Source organism: Fukomys damarensis, unplaced genomic scaffold (assembly GCF_012274545.1).
Source record: "Fukomys damarensis isolate Sample0158 unplaced genomic scaffold, DMR_v1.0_HiC HiC_scaffold_25, whole genome shotgun sequence".
Classification (NCBI taxonomy): domain Eukaryota; kingdom Metazoa; phylum Chordata; class Mammalia; order Rodentia; family Bathyergidae; genus Fukomys; species Fukomys damarensis.
This window is the reverse complement of record NW_022900937.1, coordinates 9,435,730-9,455,074: the sequence shown is the minus strand read 5'-3', so window position 1 is coordinate 9,455,074 and position 19,345 is coordinate 9,435,730. Positions and strand designations below refer to the sequence as shown.

At 42.3% G+C, this 19,345-nt stretch overlaps 1 protein-coding gene across 3 annotated transcripts; it reads left to right on the top strand.

Annotated features, from left to right (window-relative positions):
• The first annotated feature begins 675 nt into the window (after window positions 1-675).
• Window positions 676-11,070, top strand: LOC104870950 (alcohol dehydrogenase 1). Of its 3 annotated transcripts, none has more exons than XM_010636757.1 (8): window positions 676-925; window positions 1,335-1,473; window positions 2,514-2,601; window positions 2,719-2,938; window positions 3,117-3,377; window positions 3,929-4,064; window positions 6,522-6,660; window positions 11,037-11,070. In XM_010636757.1, the coding sequence occupies exons 1-8, from the start codon at window positions 899-901 to the stop codon at window positions 11,047-11,049; spliced, it is 1,023 nt and encodes a 340-aa protein (XP_010635059.1). In that variant the 5' UTR covers window positions 676-898; the 3' UTR covers window positions 11,050-11,070. The 3 variants fall into 3 exon arrangements, with proteins under 3 accessions (XP_010635059.1, XP_010635060.1, XP_010635057.1); XM_010636758.1 differs by lacking the exon at window positions 11,037-11,070 and adding an exon at window positions 9,959-10,177 and having other exon boundaries at window positions 676-809; XM_010636755.1 differs by lacking the exon at window positions 11,037-11,070 and adding an exon at window positions 9,959-10,177.
• Window positions 11,071-19,345: the final 8,275 nt, after the last annotated feature.

Sequence of the window (19,345 nt, the reverse complement as noted above, 5' to 3'; positions counted from 1 at the left end):
CTAAATCACTCATGTATAACTTCTAATTCATACTTAAATGGTCTTTTCAGTCAAGTACTGTCATTTCAAGTACAAATAGGGTGTATGATTTTGAAATTTATGTCAAAGCAGTTAATTGAGAGTGCCAATGACTATTAGACCATCAGGAACATTTGAAATAGTTCATTGAAATCAGAGAAAAATAGAATATATATTTCATTCATAGTACAGAATAATAGGCTAAAACAATTTGGAAAACAAACAGAAATGGAGGGTAAGATTATTTATAAAGCAAAGGTAACAAATTACTTTGCTTGGAGAACTAAATAGAGACTTCAGTGCCAACAACTAAGACACGTGATTAGCCAGAGATTTCCTACAGTCAAAACCTAATGCAAAAAGACATGACCTTGCAGGAGAGCTATTTGTGTCCCAAACCTGAGCAAACAGACCAAGAAAATAGAGATAAATGCCTTCCACCTTCAAAGATCAAAAGAGAAGTAGAGAAAATAAGGCAACATTGTACTAACTGATCAATCAGGTTGGCAAAAATTACCAGAGCTCCAAGGATCAATATCTGCTGACTAGGAAGAAAAATAGTAAAGATCATATCTATGTGGAACTGATTAGTGCCTTACCAATGAAAGATGGAAAGGACTTGCCACCAACTCCATTCAGCTTTAGAGTCCCCTTACCCTAGAGGCAGGACAACTGACCATATAAACTGAAAATCAATTACAAGTTGGAAGGACGAAAAAAATGCACCATGGCAGAGTCTTCAAGGACAAACCTTTCTACTCTCCTTTTTGGGCATGTCCTGAACTAGCATGGTAGGATCAGGATTTGGAAGTTAACATGAAAAGCTTTGTGCTTTAGCCTCTGCCTTGTAGGTAGAGGGCAATGCAGGGAGAGAAGCAGAATGTTCTCTCTCAGGGTTTCCTTCCACGTGAGTATATGTATTAAAATAGATCTCAGAGTTTGGGTTATTTGCTTTCTTTCTCTTTTGTTACTGTGGATCAAACTGAGAACCTTGTGCTTGGCAGGCAGGGACTGCCAGTCCAAGTTTTATCTGCTTTCTTATATCCCACTGGATGCATGACTCTTCCTGTCAAGGAACCAAACAAGTCTCTGGTGTTTATGATATAAAAGAGATGTAGAGAAAAATTATAAAGGCAAGGACATACTAAGTGCTTTGGCTCTTCTTCTGAAACAGCTGTACTGTATGGACACAACTGAATAAACCAAGTTTTAAAGAATATATTCTGCCTTTAGACTTTGAAATATTGCATTTTTCCGAAAGATTCAGTAATTTTATAACAAAGTATTTTATATCCAGTCATTTAATAACCTTTCAGATTATATCCTCTGGGCTTTGTGGTACGGATAAGCACATTTTGGATGGGAAAAACAAAGTACCACTCCCTGCAATTTTGGGCCATGAGGGAGCTGGCATCGTAGAGAGTATTGGAGAAGGTGTAACCAGTGTAAAACCAGGTAGGTAACTGATCAAGATATAGTGTGAATGCATTTTCTAATTCACTCTTTGATTTTCCCCAAAGGTATCATAAAGATAGCAGAAATCAGATATTGAAGAAAGCAGTAAAATTCATTCACATACCAGATTTAGTGCAAAATATAGGCTGCCTAAGATCCAGAATTTTCCAAATCTATGTTTGGCTGAAAGGACTCAGAGAAAAATAGTTTTTCTGTACAGATTACCAACCAGAAATTGAACTAAGAATTGCAAATATATATCATGCATCATGATGTTGGTAAATTAAAAATATGTATGAGTAAGAGCTTTTTTTCTATACACACCTTCACACACACACACACACACACACACACACACAATAATCTTTTAAATTAACTGTGTCATTCTTTATAATTTTCTCCAGAATTTGCTTATCCACATTCACGCTTAACTTTATCACATATTAATTATTCTAATAAACACATTTTGTAGATTTTTTATGCCCACTTTAGCATGAGGAAATAGAAGCTTTGGAAAAATTATCATCTTATTTAGTTTATTTAGCTATTTAATGGCAGAACTAGAATTAAGAACACAGGCTGCCTTATCTCAAATTCTAAACTCTTGTCCAGTAATAGACAGTTTTATAATGAGTTTTAATTTTAGTGAAGACACTGGAGTATTAATTCATTCTTTCAACAAATATTAAGTATATACTAAGTGCAAACCACCTTTCTCCTGGGATAAAATGTTAATTGAAATAGGCAAGCTTTATACCACAGCATTGATTATCACTCTTAGAGTTAACCTTTCTTGACTTTGAACTTCAATGTTACTTACAGACATAAATCTCAAAATTCTCATTGCCCTTTGTTCATTTGTATTGAAATTGATTTTTCATTTCAAAATGAAGTGTTTGTTAACTTCAAGAATAATGACAATTTTCATTATAACACATTGATAATGCCTACTGCAACTTCCTATCAATAAACATGGTGTTGATTTTATAACATGTTCTCACCCACTCTGTTAACCACACTCTTTTATTTTTTTTCCTTAGGAGATAAAGTTTTAACGTTCCCTATTCCTGAATGCAAAGAATGTCAATTTTGCTTGCATCCCAAGGGTAACATGTGTTTGAAGGAAAAGTTAGTCTCAATTTCATTCACTTCCTATCACCCCATGTACTTTCACTGGCACAGGTATTGCCTTTGAGCTAAAATCTTTCATTTTTCTTTTGTCATTCTGTGTATCTGTGGAATCAGGGTCCTGTCTCCAACTGGATTAATGTTAGACGGAACCAGCAGATTTACTTGCAGAGGAAGGAAGATTTATAATCTTTTTGGCACAAGCACATTCACTGAATATACTGTAGTACATGAAATTGCAGTGGGGAAAATTGATGCTGCTGCTCCCATGGATAAGGTCTGCATCATGAGCTGTGCAGTGCCTACAGGCTTCGGAGCTGTGTTTAACACTGCAAGGGTGAGAATACACTTCAGAATTGTGCTCAGTGATTATAACTACACAATGTCAAACCTAGGCCATGCAGTCAAAGAGCTAGTGCCTACACTGTTAAATCCTCAAATGCCTCTTTCCTTTCCCTTTTAAAATAGGAGCATCAGCTATGGATGCTTTGTAGATTTATGCTCTGAACTTTCAGGTCACCCCAGGTTCCACCTGTGTGGTTTTTGGACTTGGAGGAGTCGGCTTAGCTGTTGTCATGGGCTGCAAAGCCTCTGGTGCTTCTAGGATCATCGGGGTTGACATCAATGAGAAGAAGTTTCCCCCGGCAAGAGCACTAGGAGTCACTGACTGTCTCAACCCACGGAACCTCAAGAAACCTGTCCAGGAGGTGGTGAAGGAAATGACAGGTGGTGGTGTGGACTTTGCCTTTGAAGTTATCGGAAACACTGATACCGTGGTGTGTGGTCTGGGGGCACAGTGAGGGGTGCTACTGTCACTGTGTGGATACACATTAAATCAACTTCATGAAAACATGAAATTACTCTAATTAATTTTGTTTTGAGTTTTGTTTGGCTTGGTTTGGTTTGGGGGAGGTTGGAGGGGTTTTGTTTTATGCTAGGAATTAAACTCAGGACCTGGCACATTTAAGTACATTCTATCATTGAGTTAAACCCTATTTTTAATATAATTACTTTCAGTACTTAAAATTATTTTCAGTTTGAGCACATCTTATGTGCCTTATACTTTGCTGACACATTTTCATTTTCATATTTTATCCCACTTAATTTGTATTTCACCCTTACTAGTTAAGTAGAAATATCCACATTTTAAAGATTAAAAATCTTAATCACATTGAATTTAAGAGTTTGCTAAAGATCTCCTTGTGAGTGTACTACATACTTTTCAATGCTATCGTATTTCTACCATATTGTTATCCTGAGATTATATTTTAGGATTGTATGAAGATGTTGGGCTATTGAGATGTTAATGTTCTACTTCTGGAATTAGGTTGCAGCTTTGGAATCATGCCACATGAGCTATGGAGTATGTGTGATGGTTGGAGAATCACCCTCAAATTCACGACTCTCCTTTGACCCAATACTGCTTCTCCCTGAGAGGAGCCTGAAAGGTAGCATTATGGGAGGTAGGTCTTTTCTCTTCCTTTTTCCTTTCCCAGAATCTCAGACACCCTGCCTGCTACTTGGTAAGAAATGGAGGTGAGGGAAGGTAGGAAAAACAATCTTCTTTAAAGGAAATAGAAGACTATACTAAAAACAGGAAGTATGCATTTACCTCCCAACATAGATGCTTACTACCTACAACAGCAACAAGAAATTATGAGTCTAACATGGATAAGTTATCAGAGTCATCTTTTATGGTGCTTATTGGCACTATACCATATTCCCTATTTGGTAGAGAGCCATGGTATATTTCTGGGCTACTCCCTAGTACAAAATAAGACTGCAAGAAAGTCTCACTATGTTGACCCATCATTTTCACCTTACCAGTCAGCCTGATTTGCTCTTTAAGAACAAAGGATGTAACTCCGTGTTGAATGTCACACTGGTCTCTGTGTTTGAGGCTTGGTCCCCAGGGAAGTGCTGTGGAACTGTAGGAGGTGGGGCCTTTGAGGAGGTCCTCAGGTCACTGGGGACACTTCAGTAAGGATTGCAGTGAGACCTGGGCCTCCTCTGATTTAGTTTCCTGGCTCATAATAAAAGCAGTTTTCTGCACCAAATGTTTCCACAATGATATGTGGCCTTGTTAGAGACCCTTGTCCCCAGTTGTGGACTGGAACCTCTAAAAATGCTAGCCAAAAAAAACAAAAAGCTTTTTCTCTTTGTAAGTTAATTATCTCAGGGATTTACAAGAATAATGAACAATGAATTGATATTTGTTACAAATGGTGCACAAGTGACTAACCAGAGACAGGCTCTATGCATGCAAAAGGCTGGGATTGTTCTGTTCTGATGCAGATGAACTGAGATCAGAAATGATTTCAGCAGCTAGTCAGGAAAGATGTTAAGTTTTTATAGGTTATAACCCTAATAAATCTGGATGGAATGCTTAGGATCAAAGTTCCAAGGACAGTCAGTGCAGGCATGCATATAATACTGGACTTCTTAGTGCCATGGAGATTGTATGTCTTGTCCTAAAATGTCCTTATGTCCATCTGTTCTGTTTACTGAGGGTAGCATGGCCCTTTAATGGTCTCCTGTTGTTCCCTGAGGGCTGCATGCTTGCTCAGAGGGTTGCACTCATGGCAGGCATGACAATATTTATTAAACAACATAAAATATTTGTAGTTAGGGCTCTGATAAAGAATACCAGCCATCTCTTTAAAAGAAGAGCTCAACTTTTCTTTGGAGCCTAGTATTGATATTTGATTGTGGCCCTAAATAAAACTTTAAATGTCTATTTTTAAAACTTTGTTAAGAATATAAAGATCTAGGTTTGGCTTTGACATTGTCTAGATGTCTGTTGGTGTCTTAAAATATACATAAGGTTTGCTTTAACCAAGTGTAGAAGATGACAGACATATAGATAACTGTCTCAAAAGAGCATCTGCCCACAGTTCCCAAGAGCCATGGGCATTCCACCCCACACAAGGCCATACAACAATGCACTGGGGTCCAAGAGGAGGAATAAGAAATAAAATGGAAATTAGGGCCAGAGCTTTATTATGGTTTTTATAAGAAGGAACAGAAAACACAGGGGAGGCAAGCAAGTTTAGACTTAAACAGCTAGGATAATTTTGATGGAATGCGCAAGTTATCTGTTAACTAGCCCTGGGGTACTTAAGGGATGAGAATACCGTCTCCACTGCTTGATAACAGGAGAGTATAGAGGAAATGGGGTTATGTTCTTGATCTTGGTTGGTTTATGTATCAAAATTGTGCTCCTGGACAAGTTCTCTGGTCTCTCTAGGAATTCCCTAATCTTGGAAGGTAGAGTCTCTCCCTGGGCCTCCAGGGACCTGAAATGCAAAAGCATTATAAAATATAGAAAACATAATTATTACAATCAGTGAAAAATATTCATGCTCTCTAAACTTTACCCCCCTCAAAATTATAAAGGAAAAATAATCCTGAAGCCTGATGATCAAATAGTAGATAGGACTTAGGACCTAGGTATGGTGCCCTACTGCAGCACTCTTCAAAGCACGATTACAGACTGGATTTATCTCTGGGACTAAAATGTGAGGTGTGTGCAGTAAATGTATCGGGAGCCTCTAGAGAAGGGAGACAGGTAACTCCAGTCCATCCAGCTGAAAGGTAAGCTGCTAAGGACCTGGTAGTGGCCTGCAGACAAAGAGCTGTGGTTGATGCATGGTGGTCAACACAGCATGGTCCGCAGTCCACAGGGCTCACCTGGGTAGTACTGCTCTAGGACATGTGGACCATCCTACTAACTGAGCAGCACCTGGATTGTCCTGTGGAGGAAATTATCTTGCCTTTTATGCCTAGAACAAGGACCAAAGGTGAGCAGTTGGCTATCTGCTAACAGTGCTTTTATAAACTTTATACACAAATAGTTCATTGAATTCTTTGGTCAGTTTTAATAGTTTCTATGTCATGTTATTTTTCCTCTCCTTCTACAGAGTATAAAACGAGATCTTGTATTCCTAAACTGGTAACAGATTATATACAAAAAAAATTTAACACAGACCCACTTATAACCCATCAGTTGCCTTTTCAAAAAATTAACGAGGCGTTTGAATTGCTCCATGGTGGATACTGGTAAGTATTGCAAGAGTGGTGTGTGTGTTTGTGTGTGTGTGTGTGTGTGTGTGTGTGTGTGTGTGTAAGATGTGCCACTGAGGCATTTTACACATCTAACTTTATCAAAATGTTATGAAAAATTTACTTTTTGACATTTCAGACATATTTCTATTCAGAAAAGTCATTAAACTGTATGACAAGATTGTGCTATACCCACAAGCAAAACACAGCTAATTATACTGCAGTCTTCAGTTTGTGGATGATTTGGTCTTGGAGTGCAAGATACTGTATCCTGTATATGAGCAACACCTAGTCAGAAAATGCAAGACTCAAGCTTCTGGGCATAGAGACCTAAATTCTTACTGAACAGAGTGAGGGGAGTACTCAGAGAGAAGGCAACTACTGGTGTGAGCCTTTGGAACCTGTAGATCTATAACATGAAGATTCTAGGTGTAAGGCACTGTAGAAATTGGAACTATGTCACAGAGGGCAACCTCCAATGTAAGTATGTGGGCATCTCTTCCATGCCTGCCACCAAAGCCATGCCCTGTACTGTGTACTTCTCCTAGTCTGTCCCTACAAACCCATAGGAGAAAGAAAATGTGAAAATAAAAAGCAAAAAGTACAGATTACAAGAAACAGATTGTGTTAGTGTAAAGGTTTTGGCTGCAAAATATTTCCTGTGTAAGTTAAGTAAAAGGGCAAGAACTTTGACTTCCAACGAGCTAGGATTCTCTAGGCTGTTATCTTGCCTTTCCTCAGCCCAACTATCTGATATTGCTACTAATTACTTTAATGGACATAAATCTGTAATAGTTTAGGTTGAAGTACTGAATAGACTTGACTGAAATTAGCCCACTCCAAAGGATCTGAAAAACAATTGTTGTACTGTTTGATCCTGAAGTCAGATGCCACCTGTCAGACATGCTCTTATTTTACATATATTGAGATCAGAGAAAATGAGACTAGGTTTTGTAGGATCTGTAACAATGTGACAAAGTGGATTTATAGACTTTTGAAATGACTCTCCTTTAAAGAAATCTTTCGCTAAACATTCTGCTACCATACCCAGGCACTAATCAAAGGAGAGCATTCTGTTGGTCTCCAATAGTAAGAAAGAATCTATCACTAGTTCGAGAAAAACAACAGACTATTCTCTACTTGGTAACCATGGATTAAAAGTACTACCTTCATAGAAAAAGGCAAGCATGCTGGACACTTGGAAAAATCACAAGAGATGAGACTAATCTAATGTTTCTTACATACACAATAATGAATAAGAGAAAATTTAAGCTAAAATTTAGACACCACATACTTCACGCAGATTCAATTTAACATTCACCAAAATAAATTTAAAAGAAACTATGGGAAGAAATTAAAAGACACATATAAGTTTTTTGAGAAACTGAGATAGTCATTATGGAGAATATGCTTTGTTTATGGGATGGCCACTTTTTCAGAGTTAACACATAAAAAGAATATAGAAGCTGCCATTTCTGCTCTTCACAGTAACTATGACTAACACTGATTACAGGTAAGCCTGGACATTAATTTAAAACTCTGAAACCTAAGCCACAACTTCCTCCTAGAACAAAGCAGTTCACCAGATCGTTCATAAATATCTCAAGCAATTTACATTACTAAAGTGAATTATCAGGCAATGTTACTTCCTTTAAATTTTATTATAATTGCTTTCATAATTATGTATTATTGAGGAACATTAGACTTTTGGCACAGATGAGAAAAATTAACATTGGCAGTGTGCGTGTGGCAACAGGATAAAATGCAGTAGGAGAACCTCAGTGAACTTTTCTGAGGAAAGAAAACAGACCAACTTCTGGATCCATGTAAAACTCCTGGGCTAAAAAAGCATTAGTAGGCCTCAATCCCACAAACAGAAGGCACTTGTAAAACCCTCTGTGCTAAGGGACCTCAAGAACTTAGATTATTACAGGTGATGAGCAGATGAAAGCTCTGAGACAAATTGATATTACTTTCATTATTGGAAAAGAAAATTAAGACCCAAAGAATTACAAGCCACTTTCTAAGATCATACTTACTGTGCAGATTATTCCAGATTCTCACTACTTTGTTTTTGTGAGGCTTCCATGTTACTCATGTTTCATCATTTTACCTCCTATACTCAACCCGTTACATTGTGTGAGCTTCTTTCACTTCTTCTCATCCTGCTCCTAAGGATGATAGAAGCTCATGACCCTGGGCCTTCACACTTGTAATGCCTACGCCAGGATATGGCCCATCCATACCCACCTAGCCAAACTCTGGCTCTTTAACTCCTCGACAACCTCCATCTCCTGGTGTAGAAAGATCTTCAAGCTTCGTTTTTGCTCATTCCACCCATGCTGTCTCCATGCTAACATGTAAGGTGATGCATTCTAATTGTCTATCGGATTAGTGATTTGTCAGATGAATTCTTGATGTTACATTTTTTATTTATAGCCCCATCAGCAAGTACAATGCCTCAAACATGGAAGTTGCTCAGTAAAAAAAATTCTGGGGTCAGGGATTTAGATCAGCAGTTCCAACTCCTGCCTCACAAGGGCAAGACCCTGCGTTTGATCCCTGGTAACAAAAGAAAAAAATTCAGTTTAAATGAATCAATAAGAATATTAATTTTAAAATTCCCTAATATAAAAGCTTAGAACAGTGGACTTAGAATACTATGTATGTCTGAGGAGCTTTCCACTATTCAGTGTATATTATTCTTGATAGAGAACAGTTTAACAGCTATTAAAAGTAAGGTCATGTCTTGTAAGCACAAAGTCCCATGTTCTTTGAACCCCAGTAACCCCCCCCAAAAAAAAAGTAAGGGCACAGGGCCAGGGATTAGCTCAGTGGGTGCTGCCACCTGCCTCGCAAGCACAAGGTCCGGAGTTCAATCTCCAGTACAAAAAAAAAAAACTAAGAGCATATGCGGTACTTAGAAACTAGAGAGGGCTTATGGGAAGTTTCTATCGCTATGCTAGCAGTCAGCCAGCTAGAGTGGTAAGACGCCACAGCCCAACGAACCCTACAACTTTGGGTCAAACAGAGGTAACAGCTTATGGATCCTCTTGCTTTAGTTTCTTTGCTACTCACTGCTAAAAGCAGATCATATAATTGCCAGTTACCCACTGGATGTGATTCCAGAGACATTTTCTGATGTCTGTGAGGGGAAGGGATTAATGTAGAGATATGAAACAAACACGAGTATACGAGTCTCTCTCTTAAAACTCATGCACTGTAATTATTTTGTATGAGAAGTATATGGCAGGAAAGTTAGTGATTTAGATATTTACATCTTTTTGTGTTTCAGCATCCGTTGTGTCCTCTTGTTCTGAGATCCAGATCATGAAGATTAAAAAAATGAACATCTCAAAAAAAAAATTATCTCCTACAATGATTCTCCAGTCCTCTTTATCCCCTGGGAAACTTTGTTGCAATACATAGATGCCAGCATAAGAAACGATTTATAACATTTTAAGAAATAAAACTACTACAATAAAATTAACTATTTTAGAACACATTGACATTTTGGCCAAAATCTTGAAGAAACAATAAATAAGGATTATTGATAGGAATGGCTTTGTATCTAGCTCCAGACATCTCATTTTTTGGTGGTGGTGGTGGTGGTGGTGGTACTGGTGACCGAATCCAGGTGTTTTCTCAATGAGCTACTTGCTCAGCTTTTTTAAGTCTTTATTGTGAGACTGGTTCTTGCTAGGTTCCTTGGCTGCTGGGCCAGGCTCAGACTTAGAATCCTGCTGCTTCAGCCTCCCTGGGATTATAGGTTCGCACTACCATGTTCAGCACAACCTCAATTTAAATTGGTTTTACTTTGGAAAGGTCTCAGTTAAGCTTATAGATTTTATTAAAAATTTACAAAAGGACAGAACAAACCAGAAGGAACACTTTTAAAAACTTATACCTTTCCCCATCATCCCAAATGTATCTGAGTTGTTTTAGAAAAAACTGATGTCTCCTTTCTGAATAAGAGCTAGACATAAAATGGACCAAGCTTTCCTGTTTGGAATGGTGGGAAGAGTAAATACTGACCAATCTTCTTGACGTGCACTCTTAAGCCTTTTGTAAACAATAACGCATCTTTTCTATTTCTCTTTAATGTACGGTTCCATCTTCCGTGGGCCTGCAGTCTTGGAGTAGACTTGAGACAAGACCCAGGTGCCCACCACGTTTGTCCCTCAGCTTCACAAACTTGAAGCTCTGCAGAATGAAGGGATGTTTCTAGCCCAGTGGGAGGAGCACTTGCAAAGCCTCTCCCGTACTCCCAAGACAGCAGGAGGCTCAGAAATTTCTTCAGGGTCGGACACATACTGCCACCGTGAGGCCAGAAGTCAGCAAAATTAACAAGAGTTTTCCTTCTCTGATTTCAGTGTTTCCGGATAAGCCATGACTTTACTCCCACTGCAGACAGTCTCTGTTGTAAGCTGTCATCCCACAGTGCATGAGGAGCCTGACCTCACAGGATGACTCCAAGTGCTCTGCTAATCATCAGGACATAGGTGCCAGGGCCACAGGGAAAGGTGAACCCTTCTCTGGGAACCCCCAAGGCTCTTGTCAGATGTGGATATATAGAAAAATATAGAGAATTGTCCACAGTGACCTTGAGAATCACATCATTTTGTTTTCCTACATGCCAGTAAATACAAAGTACACAAAATGCTTTCCCTCTTGTCCTTCCTTTCATTGTACCTAACTCTGCCTCTGCCATTCACATTTCTGCTCTGTGCTCCTTCCCTTGGATATTCACATAACCCATGCCCTCCTTGATCTCCGAGTATGGGAATGATTGACTTTGCCTTTGGATCACCAGTTTTAAGAGTCGGGCTGCCTAGATGAAGCAGGCTTGGTTTTGGTAACTTGTAATGTCTATTGCACTCTGTGGCACCTTTGCACTGACTGAGCATCGCCCATTGCATGCATGCACTAGGTACCTAGGGAGCACCCACGCTGGGAGCACCACAGCTTCTGGTCCCACCACCTGCTAGAGATGGCGGGCCACCAAGCAACAGGGACTGGGAGGGAGCACAGGCTCTGTCCCCCCATGCAGGAGACCCAGGCTTGGTTATTCAGCTACTCAACACTCACACACACCTATCTTCTTCATGATTACTTATAAAATACTGTCTTTAAACTCAGTTCTGAACTTAACTTTCATTTTCAAATCAAAAAGTTAACTGTCTTGTCATAAACAGGAAATCAGTCCCACCTCCAGAAGTAGAAACAAATCCAAAGAACAGTGAACAGAATGATTAGAATGTGCAATGGCCCACTTCCTCATTAAGGGGAAGATGAACTGAAACAAAGGATGCTAAAGCCTTAATGCCAAAAGTTGAGAGCTGGAGCCAGAGTGATGAAAGCCCTCAAGGGAATTTGCAAAAGGCTCTGGTTGCATGGCTCAACATTGTTTAATGACTTGGCTCGCCACTGTGTAAAATCATTTTGTATTCAACTTAAAATAGTTTCATGGATCAAAGCAGTGCTCATCTGTGCCTGTCAAGCAAGGACATGGTGGAGGATACACTTCCGGACTTTCATGAGAGGGCAGTAATGAGAAACACTCAAGGGGGCAAGGAAGGGACAGTGAGGCACCAGCAGACCAGCAAGAGAGAGGAGCCTGGGACGAGAAGCAGATAGAATTCACTGGGTCTAGTGGAGCTCCTGCGAAAAAGCTGTGGAGGAGCTAGTTATGAGACAGAGGTAGTGCACAGACACAGCAGAAAGTGCAAATGGGGAAAAGATACTGACACTTTTCTCTCTTTCCATCTCCTCTACCTCTGATTGGCTGGCCTAAGCAGAAGCCAAATGACAAGCTTAGGAGAGGCAGTCCGTAAAGTCATCCTCTTGGAGTACAGAGCTAAGCACAAGGATTCGGGACAAGGTAGTGAGCACAACAAGTCCATACAACCTCCCTGGCACCATTGTCCAGGGTCACATGAGGGGCACATACCAGACAAGCCTGAAGCCTACATGGAAGGCAAGTGTGGAGGGAGTTCTGGTAAAGGCAAACATGCAGCAAAGCTTAGAGGTGTTGGTGTTAGGTTATTTGTGTTATCTACATAAGAAGGAGGGTTGAGAAGGAATGTAAATCTCTATTCTATTTGGACATTTCACACACAAGAAAATAATTCTGATTATGAGTGCACTCGTGAATGAAGTGGAATCTCACTGTGGTTTTAGTTTTCATTCCTTACTGGCTCAGATGTTAAGCAACTAATCCTATGTGTACAAGATGGGGATGGAAGGGGTCTTTTCACATCCCAGCACTGTGGTATTTCTCTCAGTTGTCTGGTGTCAGTGCCCACATTACTGAGATGATACCCACTGGACAATGGCTATTCATATAATGGAATGGGATTCCAACTTTGGGTTTTCTCATTCTCTGAGTCTGTACCAACAGGGTCTGCTTACAGCACTCATTCTTCTCTAGGCCACAAATTCATCCAGCTTCATGTCCTGAGCAGCTGCTGCATTTCACTGAAGCCTGGCTTTTGAAAATCTGAGTTCTACCTTCACTAGTTAAGGTTCACTGAATTCTGCTGTGTGGAGGTAAGGCAGGCCAGTAGAGGAAGGCACAGGCATGTGACTGTCACTTTGATCTGGATGCCACCTGCGGCGATTTCCTTATGATGACCCAGACATGGATTCTCTCTGCCAGGATCTCTCAGGCAATCACAATCTGGCCTCTGTGGCTCAGCCCTACAGGTATTCCCACTATCACCATGGGGAGCAAAGGTAGATAGTATTATGTGCATAATACAGACACATACACAAATATATACACATATAAAAATGCACACACATATATACATATAAATACATATATACATACACATCTAAACATACATATTGACATACATGTGGATATACACGTGTACATATCTACACACATGAATGAACACATACACAAATTTACACATGGGTATACAAACAACATATATACACATATACACAAACATGCATAGACAGAGATGTATTTACACACCTACATATACATTTATGGATCATATGCATGTACACATACATATATAAATGCATACACACGTGCACATGTACACACATATGTATTAGTGCAGATGAGCACATCAGCAATAAGGTGACCATGTCATTGCAGTAGCAAACAATCACAAATTCCCCATGGAAGTCTTGGTGATTTGTTTTTTAATTTCATTAAGTTTATTGGTGCTTTTTATGCATACAGTATAGTTACATTCACCATTGGGATCTCATACCTTTACATGACAGATCTCAGTTCTCATTTTTTTCCCATATCCCTGCCTACCCTCCCCTATTTACAAAGACTTTGTTTCCATTTGAGTCTTGGTGATTTGTGAGATGTACCATGGTGACCGGCAATCATGGTCTCTGAAGATGTCTACATCCTGGTCCCCAGGGCCTGGGCACCTGCCATCTCGCACAATAGGAACTTTTCAGTGTGATAAAGTTAAGGATCTTCAAATACAAAGATTATGCTGGACCATCTGAGTGGCACCAGGAAAAAGGGAAGGAGGTGGTAAGAAATCAGAGGGACGCAAGGACGGAAGCTGAGGCTGCAGTGATGCGGCTGCTGTGTGGGGCCATATGTCCAGGAAGTCACTGCTGTCTGGGCTAGGAGCAGGTCCTCCATAGCAGGAGCACAGCCTGTTGACAACTTGACTGTGAGTCTCTTACTGTAGCCATAGGAAACCCCATTTCCTGTCTCTTGGATCTGTCACCCTGGAAGCCTTGAGTCACCAGGTGATATCTAGCTCCCCTGCTGGGGAAAGACCTTCAAAGGGCCTCACAGGGTGAGGAGCCTAGCAGGCTCAGCCTTCCAGAACCTTCTAGGTGCTTCCAGAACCTCCTGTACCACCCTGCCAAACTATAAACATGTCAGAGAAGTGATTGATCTTGGACCTCCCAGCACAGATCCAGCCACTAGCCAGATGCCAAGCACCCTGGTCACACAGGAGCACAGCTCTCAGGATCTGTCTGCTGCCAGTTGGCCCTGGACACCCAAAGCAGTCACTGTTTGTGAACTGCACTTTGGTTCTGGCTTTTCCTTGGCCCGTTTTTAACAGAAGCTCCTACAGGGGCTGAGGTAAGTGGGTTCCTATTTCTTCCTTCAGGAGAAGGTCTTACCTGGTTTAGCCAGATGCTGGTTCTTTACTGGTAGTGGGTAGAGAGAAAACACAATAGACTGACAGACCAGCCAGGAAAACCTGAAAAAGGAAGGCGCCTCTCCCAACACTACCTCCAACCCTCTGATGCTGCCCAACAGTGTTCTTAGAGGGGCTCCAGGGCTGGGCAAAAGCAGAGGAGGGAAGATAAGAGGAGGGCTGAGGGTCTGTGACTGCGGTGGGCTGGGAGGGACAAAGCCAACAGACCCTGGTGAAGGGGGCTGGTGGGCCAGGGGCCAATTCCGAGAAGCCCAGCATGGAAGGACAGGGGCAGGATGTCACGAGCTGGGTGATGGACGGTCTGAAGTAATCATATACCTGGTGTGGGGCACTGGCCGAGCACAGCAGTTGTGGTGTTTGTAGAGGTGATCTTTGGCTTGAGTGTCGGGGCTTCACTGCACCAGGGCTGTGGGTTGGATAGAGAAGAGGAAGGGTCCACAGGAGACCAAGGAAGTGGTCTGGTCATGTGGATTTCTGTCCACCTCTTATCAGAGCCAAGGTACCGAAGACACTTAACCTCTACTGGGTCTTCAGACAAATGGGAATGAGAATCCAACTCTGCTCCCACTCTGGCGAGGACTCGAGATGACGGTGATGATGTGTATCAGAGCCAGCCCATCATTCTTCACTGAATGTCAGCACCTCAGTAAGATCAGATGGGAGGTGGGGACAGAACTGTGAAGGGCAGCAGCAGGGAGCGTGGAGACTCAGACTTGAGAGACCCAAAGAACCCCAAGGGGCATAGGTTCACGGGGAAGATGGCGGGTCCATGCAGGTGAGGTGCAGGGTGAGTGCTTCACCTACCAAGGAGATCCGGGTAGGTGGGAGTGCCCACTCCCATGGCAGATGAGCCACTAAAGCCAGCCAGGAAGTGTTTTTGCTACTTAGCGCATTTCCTTGAGTTTGTCGTCACCCACTGGCACTTGCCACTTCCTTTCAGGTAGAAAGAAACGGCAAAATTTTGCACCAGGAGGTTTTCACTGGATTCTGCAAATAGCATTCCATTACCAGGGCTCTGCTACCGAAGTAGTTGGAGAACTCCAGCTCCAAAACCTGAAATACAGTAGGCCATCTGGAAGAGAAGGCACCACAGTGACAACAGCCACCATGTGTGTCCTGAGTGCCTCTCAGGTGTAGTCAATCATCATTCGGTCCCGGGGAGACCCGCAGGACTAGATGTGTGCTTTGCAGATGATGAACACTGATGCTAGAGACATTCAAGTTACTGCTAATGCCAGATACCTTCAGCCATCTCCCTAGAACCAGTCACCAGGCTGGTGACATGCTAGACCTGCAGCCTCGATGAGTACAGTGAGTGGCCAGCAGGAGCATCCTCACAGCCTGGGGGTGCACAGGTGTGACAAAGTCCTAGCAATGACACTCACCTACTGGCACCAGTATGAGCCACCACAGGCTGAGCTTTGTCAAGGACAGGAATGCAGGACAGGAGAGGCTGAGGCTTCCCCTGCACATCCGAAGCGGAGTCAGGCTTGATGTGGACTGAATCCTGATGATTCTGGGGAGCCTCAGGTTGCTGGTGTGGCAGATGGGCTAGACAAAGGAGGCCTGACAGAGGCTGTGGACTCAGTGCAACATCTGCACAATGCAGATAATCATGACAGGGCAGCAGCCAACACAATACAGGTACGACTTACCATAGCCCCAAACCCAAACACCTGAGAGCTGATAGAGAAACACATGCAGCTATCCATACAATGGAATATGCAGCTATCCACACAATGCAAGGTGCTTCAGGTGGCAAAAGAAAGCCGGACCAACATGTTTTACTACACACATGCACCCTAAAGACATTATGGTAAGAGGTCAGCCACAAAGATACTTACCATAGAGGTCTGTTCAAAAGAGGAGCAGATTAGAGCCAGGAACTGGGAGGAACAGGGAGTGACTGCTTGTGATTGTTGAGTCTTTTTTGGACAATGAAGAAGCTCTAAAATTACAACAGTAATCCTTGCACAATTCAATGAATGTGCTGAAATGCACCAAATTGTATTCTGCAGGGATATGGTGAGATTGGTCCCCAGCCCCCATACTTCATTATTTTGAGACAAGGTCTTGCTAGGTTGCCAGTTTGGGCTAAAACTTGTGATCTTCCTGTTTCAGCCTCACAGAGTGCTGGGATTACAAGTATGTGCCATGATGCCCTGCTTCCTAAGTGTACATCTGAAAAGGGTCAATTTTATGTGAATTATAGTCCATAAAGTTATTTGAAAATGAAAACCTTCCGCTCATACCTGTACTCTTCTGTTCAGTGCCCTGTAACAAGAAGTAACCAACCCTCCCTATTAGACTGTGGGGCAATGACAAGCGCAGAAGGTAGCAACTAGCTGCCGCAGGCAGATTTCAGGGTGGGTGAACTGTGCCAACTCCTCCTATCAGGGTCTGCAAGGGAAACGCCATTTTTAAGATTACATGGAAGTTAATTATCATTATTGTATTGACACGTTTTAAATCAAATAGATGAAATAAGCACTATTTTTAAAAGCATTGCCACTCAAATTAGACTCTTACAAAAAAAAAACAGATCCCTCTCTTTCACAGACCAGTGTCCTCTATGCAGGTACACCTCACGTACTCAGTCCAGAGACAGGACACAGGCTGTCGGTAAAGACCCCAGCCCCAGATTCTCCCTGGGGTAATACTTGCTCTGGCCAGCAGTCTTATCCCATGACACATGCTGCTCTAGGGTTCCCCATTTTGTCCTACCTGAGAGGTGTCTGCTTCCTTCCTGGCCACAAAATACTTCAGCCAGCAGGCAGGCAAGGCCAGGGTTCCCAACAACCGGGCTCCTCTTCAAAGCTCTCCAAGAATAACTCCCCCCACCAATCGCCCCGGAAGGGACAGAGGGACTAGCAGGGGCTGCTCCTGTAAACACAACAACACTGGAGCTCTCCCTGGAGGGCAGCTTTGCCTGGGAATCACCCATTTGCTTTGTGCAGTGCACACCCAGCTTGGGCCTCAGCAGCTTCTGTGGCCCCACTGAGCGGAAGCAGCTGCGTCTGGTGTCCCTGGCTCCCTAGGGGCTTCTTCCAAGCTGCTCCTCTGCAAAGAAAACAGCATAGCCAACTTAATCTCAGGAGAGCTGTTGTTGCCATCTCATTCCTGTTCTTTCCCCTGTGTACCTAGGTCAGCTGTTTTCTCTGGGTGCACGGATTACAGGAAATTTCTACTTTCTTTTATACCCTTTTCTACACTTTCCAAATTTTGTACTATAAACATGCATTAGTGACTTAGTACAATGCAGTGTTTTTATGCACGTGGTGACTCCTGCTGTGTGATTCATATGCCCTCCCCAATCTCCCAGGGTTGAGGACTCACTGGAAATTCAGACTTTGGGCTGTAGCAAAGTGAAGTGCAAGTAGTCAAGATCAACGCTGTGAGGGAGCAAGCAGGCCGTGTCTGTCAAGAGACAAAAGCAAAATGTGGTCCATGCACGTAGCAGATTATCCAAGCCTATAAAAGGAAATTCTCACACAGTCTACAACGTGGGTGAAGCTTGCAAACACTGATAAGGCAAAATAAGACAGACACCAAAATATTGGATAGTACTTACGTGAGGTACCTGGAGTAATCAAATCCACAGAAACAGAGGGTTGCACAGATGTTACTGGGGACTGAGGGAGGAGGAGCAAAGAGTTCAGAGTTTGATGTGCAGAGCTGCAGTTCAGGGAAACAAAGAGGCTGTGAATATAGACAGCGGCTAGAGTGGTAACCTTTGTTATGTGTATTTTACACCAGTGGTGGAGACAAAGTCACCTCTGTTTACTTGGAGTCATGTTAGAGCTGAGGCACCTGAACCACCGAGATAGATGGAGGATTCACTGGGGTGATGTTCTTCAGACCCAGCTCACTAGGCAAGTCCATTGCTTCCTTGCTCAAGGTATATCTGTGGAGAAGATTCATGCATCAACTAGTATGAAAGTCCATGTGACCTTTACGATTCCATTCAACCTTGAGAGGTTAAGGAAGTGCCTGTGATGATCAGGCCATCAAGAAGAGTAGATATTAAAGCCAGGACATTCTCTATTCCAGAAGCCTTTACCAGAAGAAATAGTACAAGAGATTTCCTTTGGGATATGGTATGGATGGCTGTAGAAAAGCTGGGCAGACACTGAAGCCTGGGGGAGGTCAGGAGCAATCCTCGAGAAGAGAGTTTTTCAGGAGACTGAAGGGTGTGCCCCCAACCCCCACCATGGAAACCTCAGAAGGGATGGCCTGGCCATTGTACTGGGAGAGGAGGAATAAAGTAGCCCTTGTACCAATGAGGAATGAAATGGACTTACCTCCCTGTGGAGAGCAAACCAGTGTTCACCTGTTTGAATGGCGCAGGGGCCTACTGGCCTGGGCTTCTTCAATCTGAAGAGCTGCTCTTAGTTCTGTGGGAGAGTGATCAGAAGGTGGCCCCAGGCTCTGTGTAGCTATAGGATGGTCCATCTTGAGTGACTGCCACCACAGAGAAGCATGGGATTTTTTTGTGGGCATGAGCTAGTGTCCAGTTTTTTAAC

What these genes read in the sequence shown, in the direction of transcription:
- LOC104870950 (XM_010636755.1), top strand. Translation starts at nt 899, where the DNA reads ATGTTCTCTCTCAGGGTTTCCTTCCAC. An exon ending in TGTAACCAGTGTAAAACCAG is followed by an intron (nt 1,474 to 2,513) that starts GTAGGTAACTGA and finishes TTTTTTCCTTAG; the next exon opens with GAGATAAAGTTTTAACGTTC. An exon ending in CTGTGTTTAACACTGCAAGG is followed by an intron (nt 2,939 to 3,116) that starts GTGAGAATACAC and finishes CTGAACTTTCAG; the next exon opens with GTCACCCCAGGTTCCACCTG.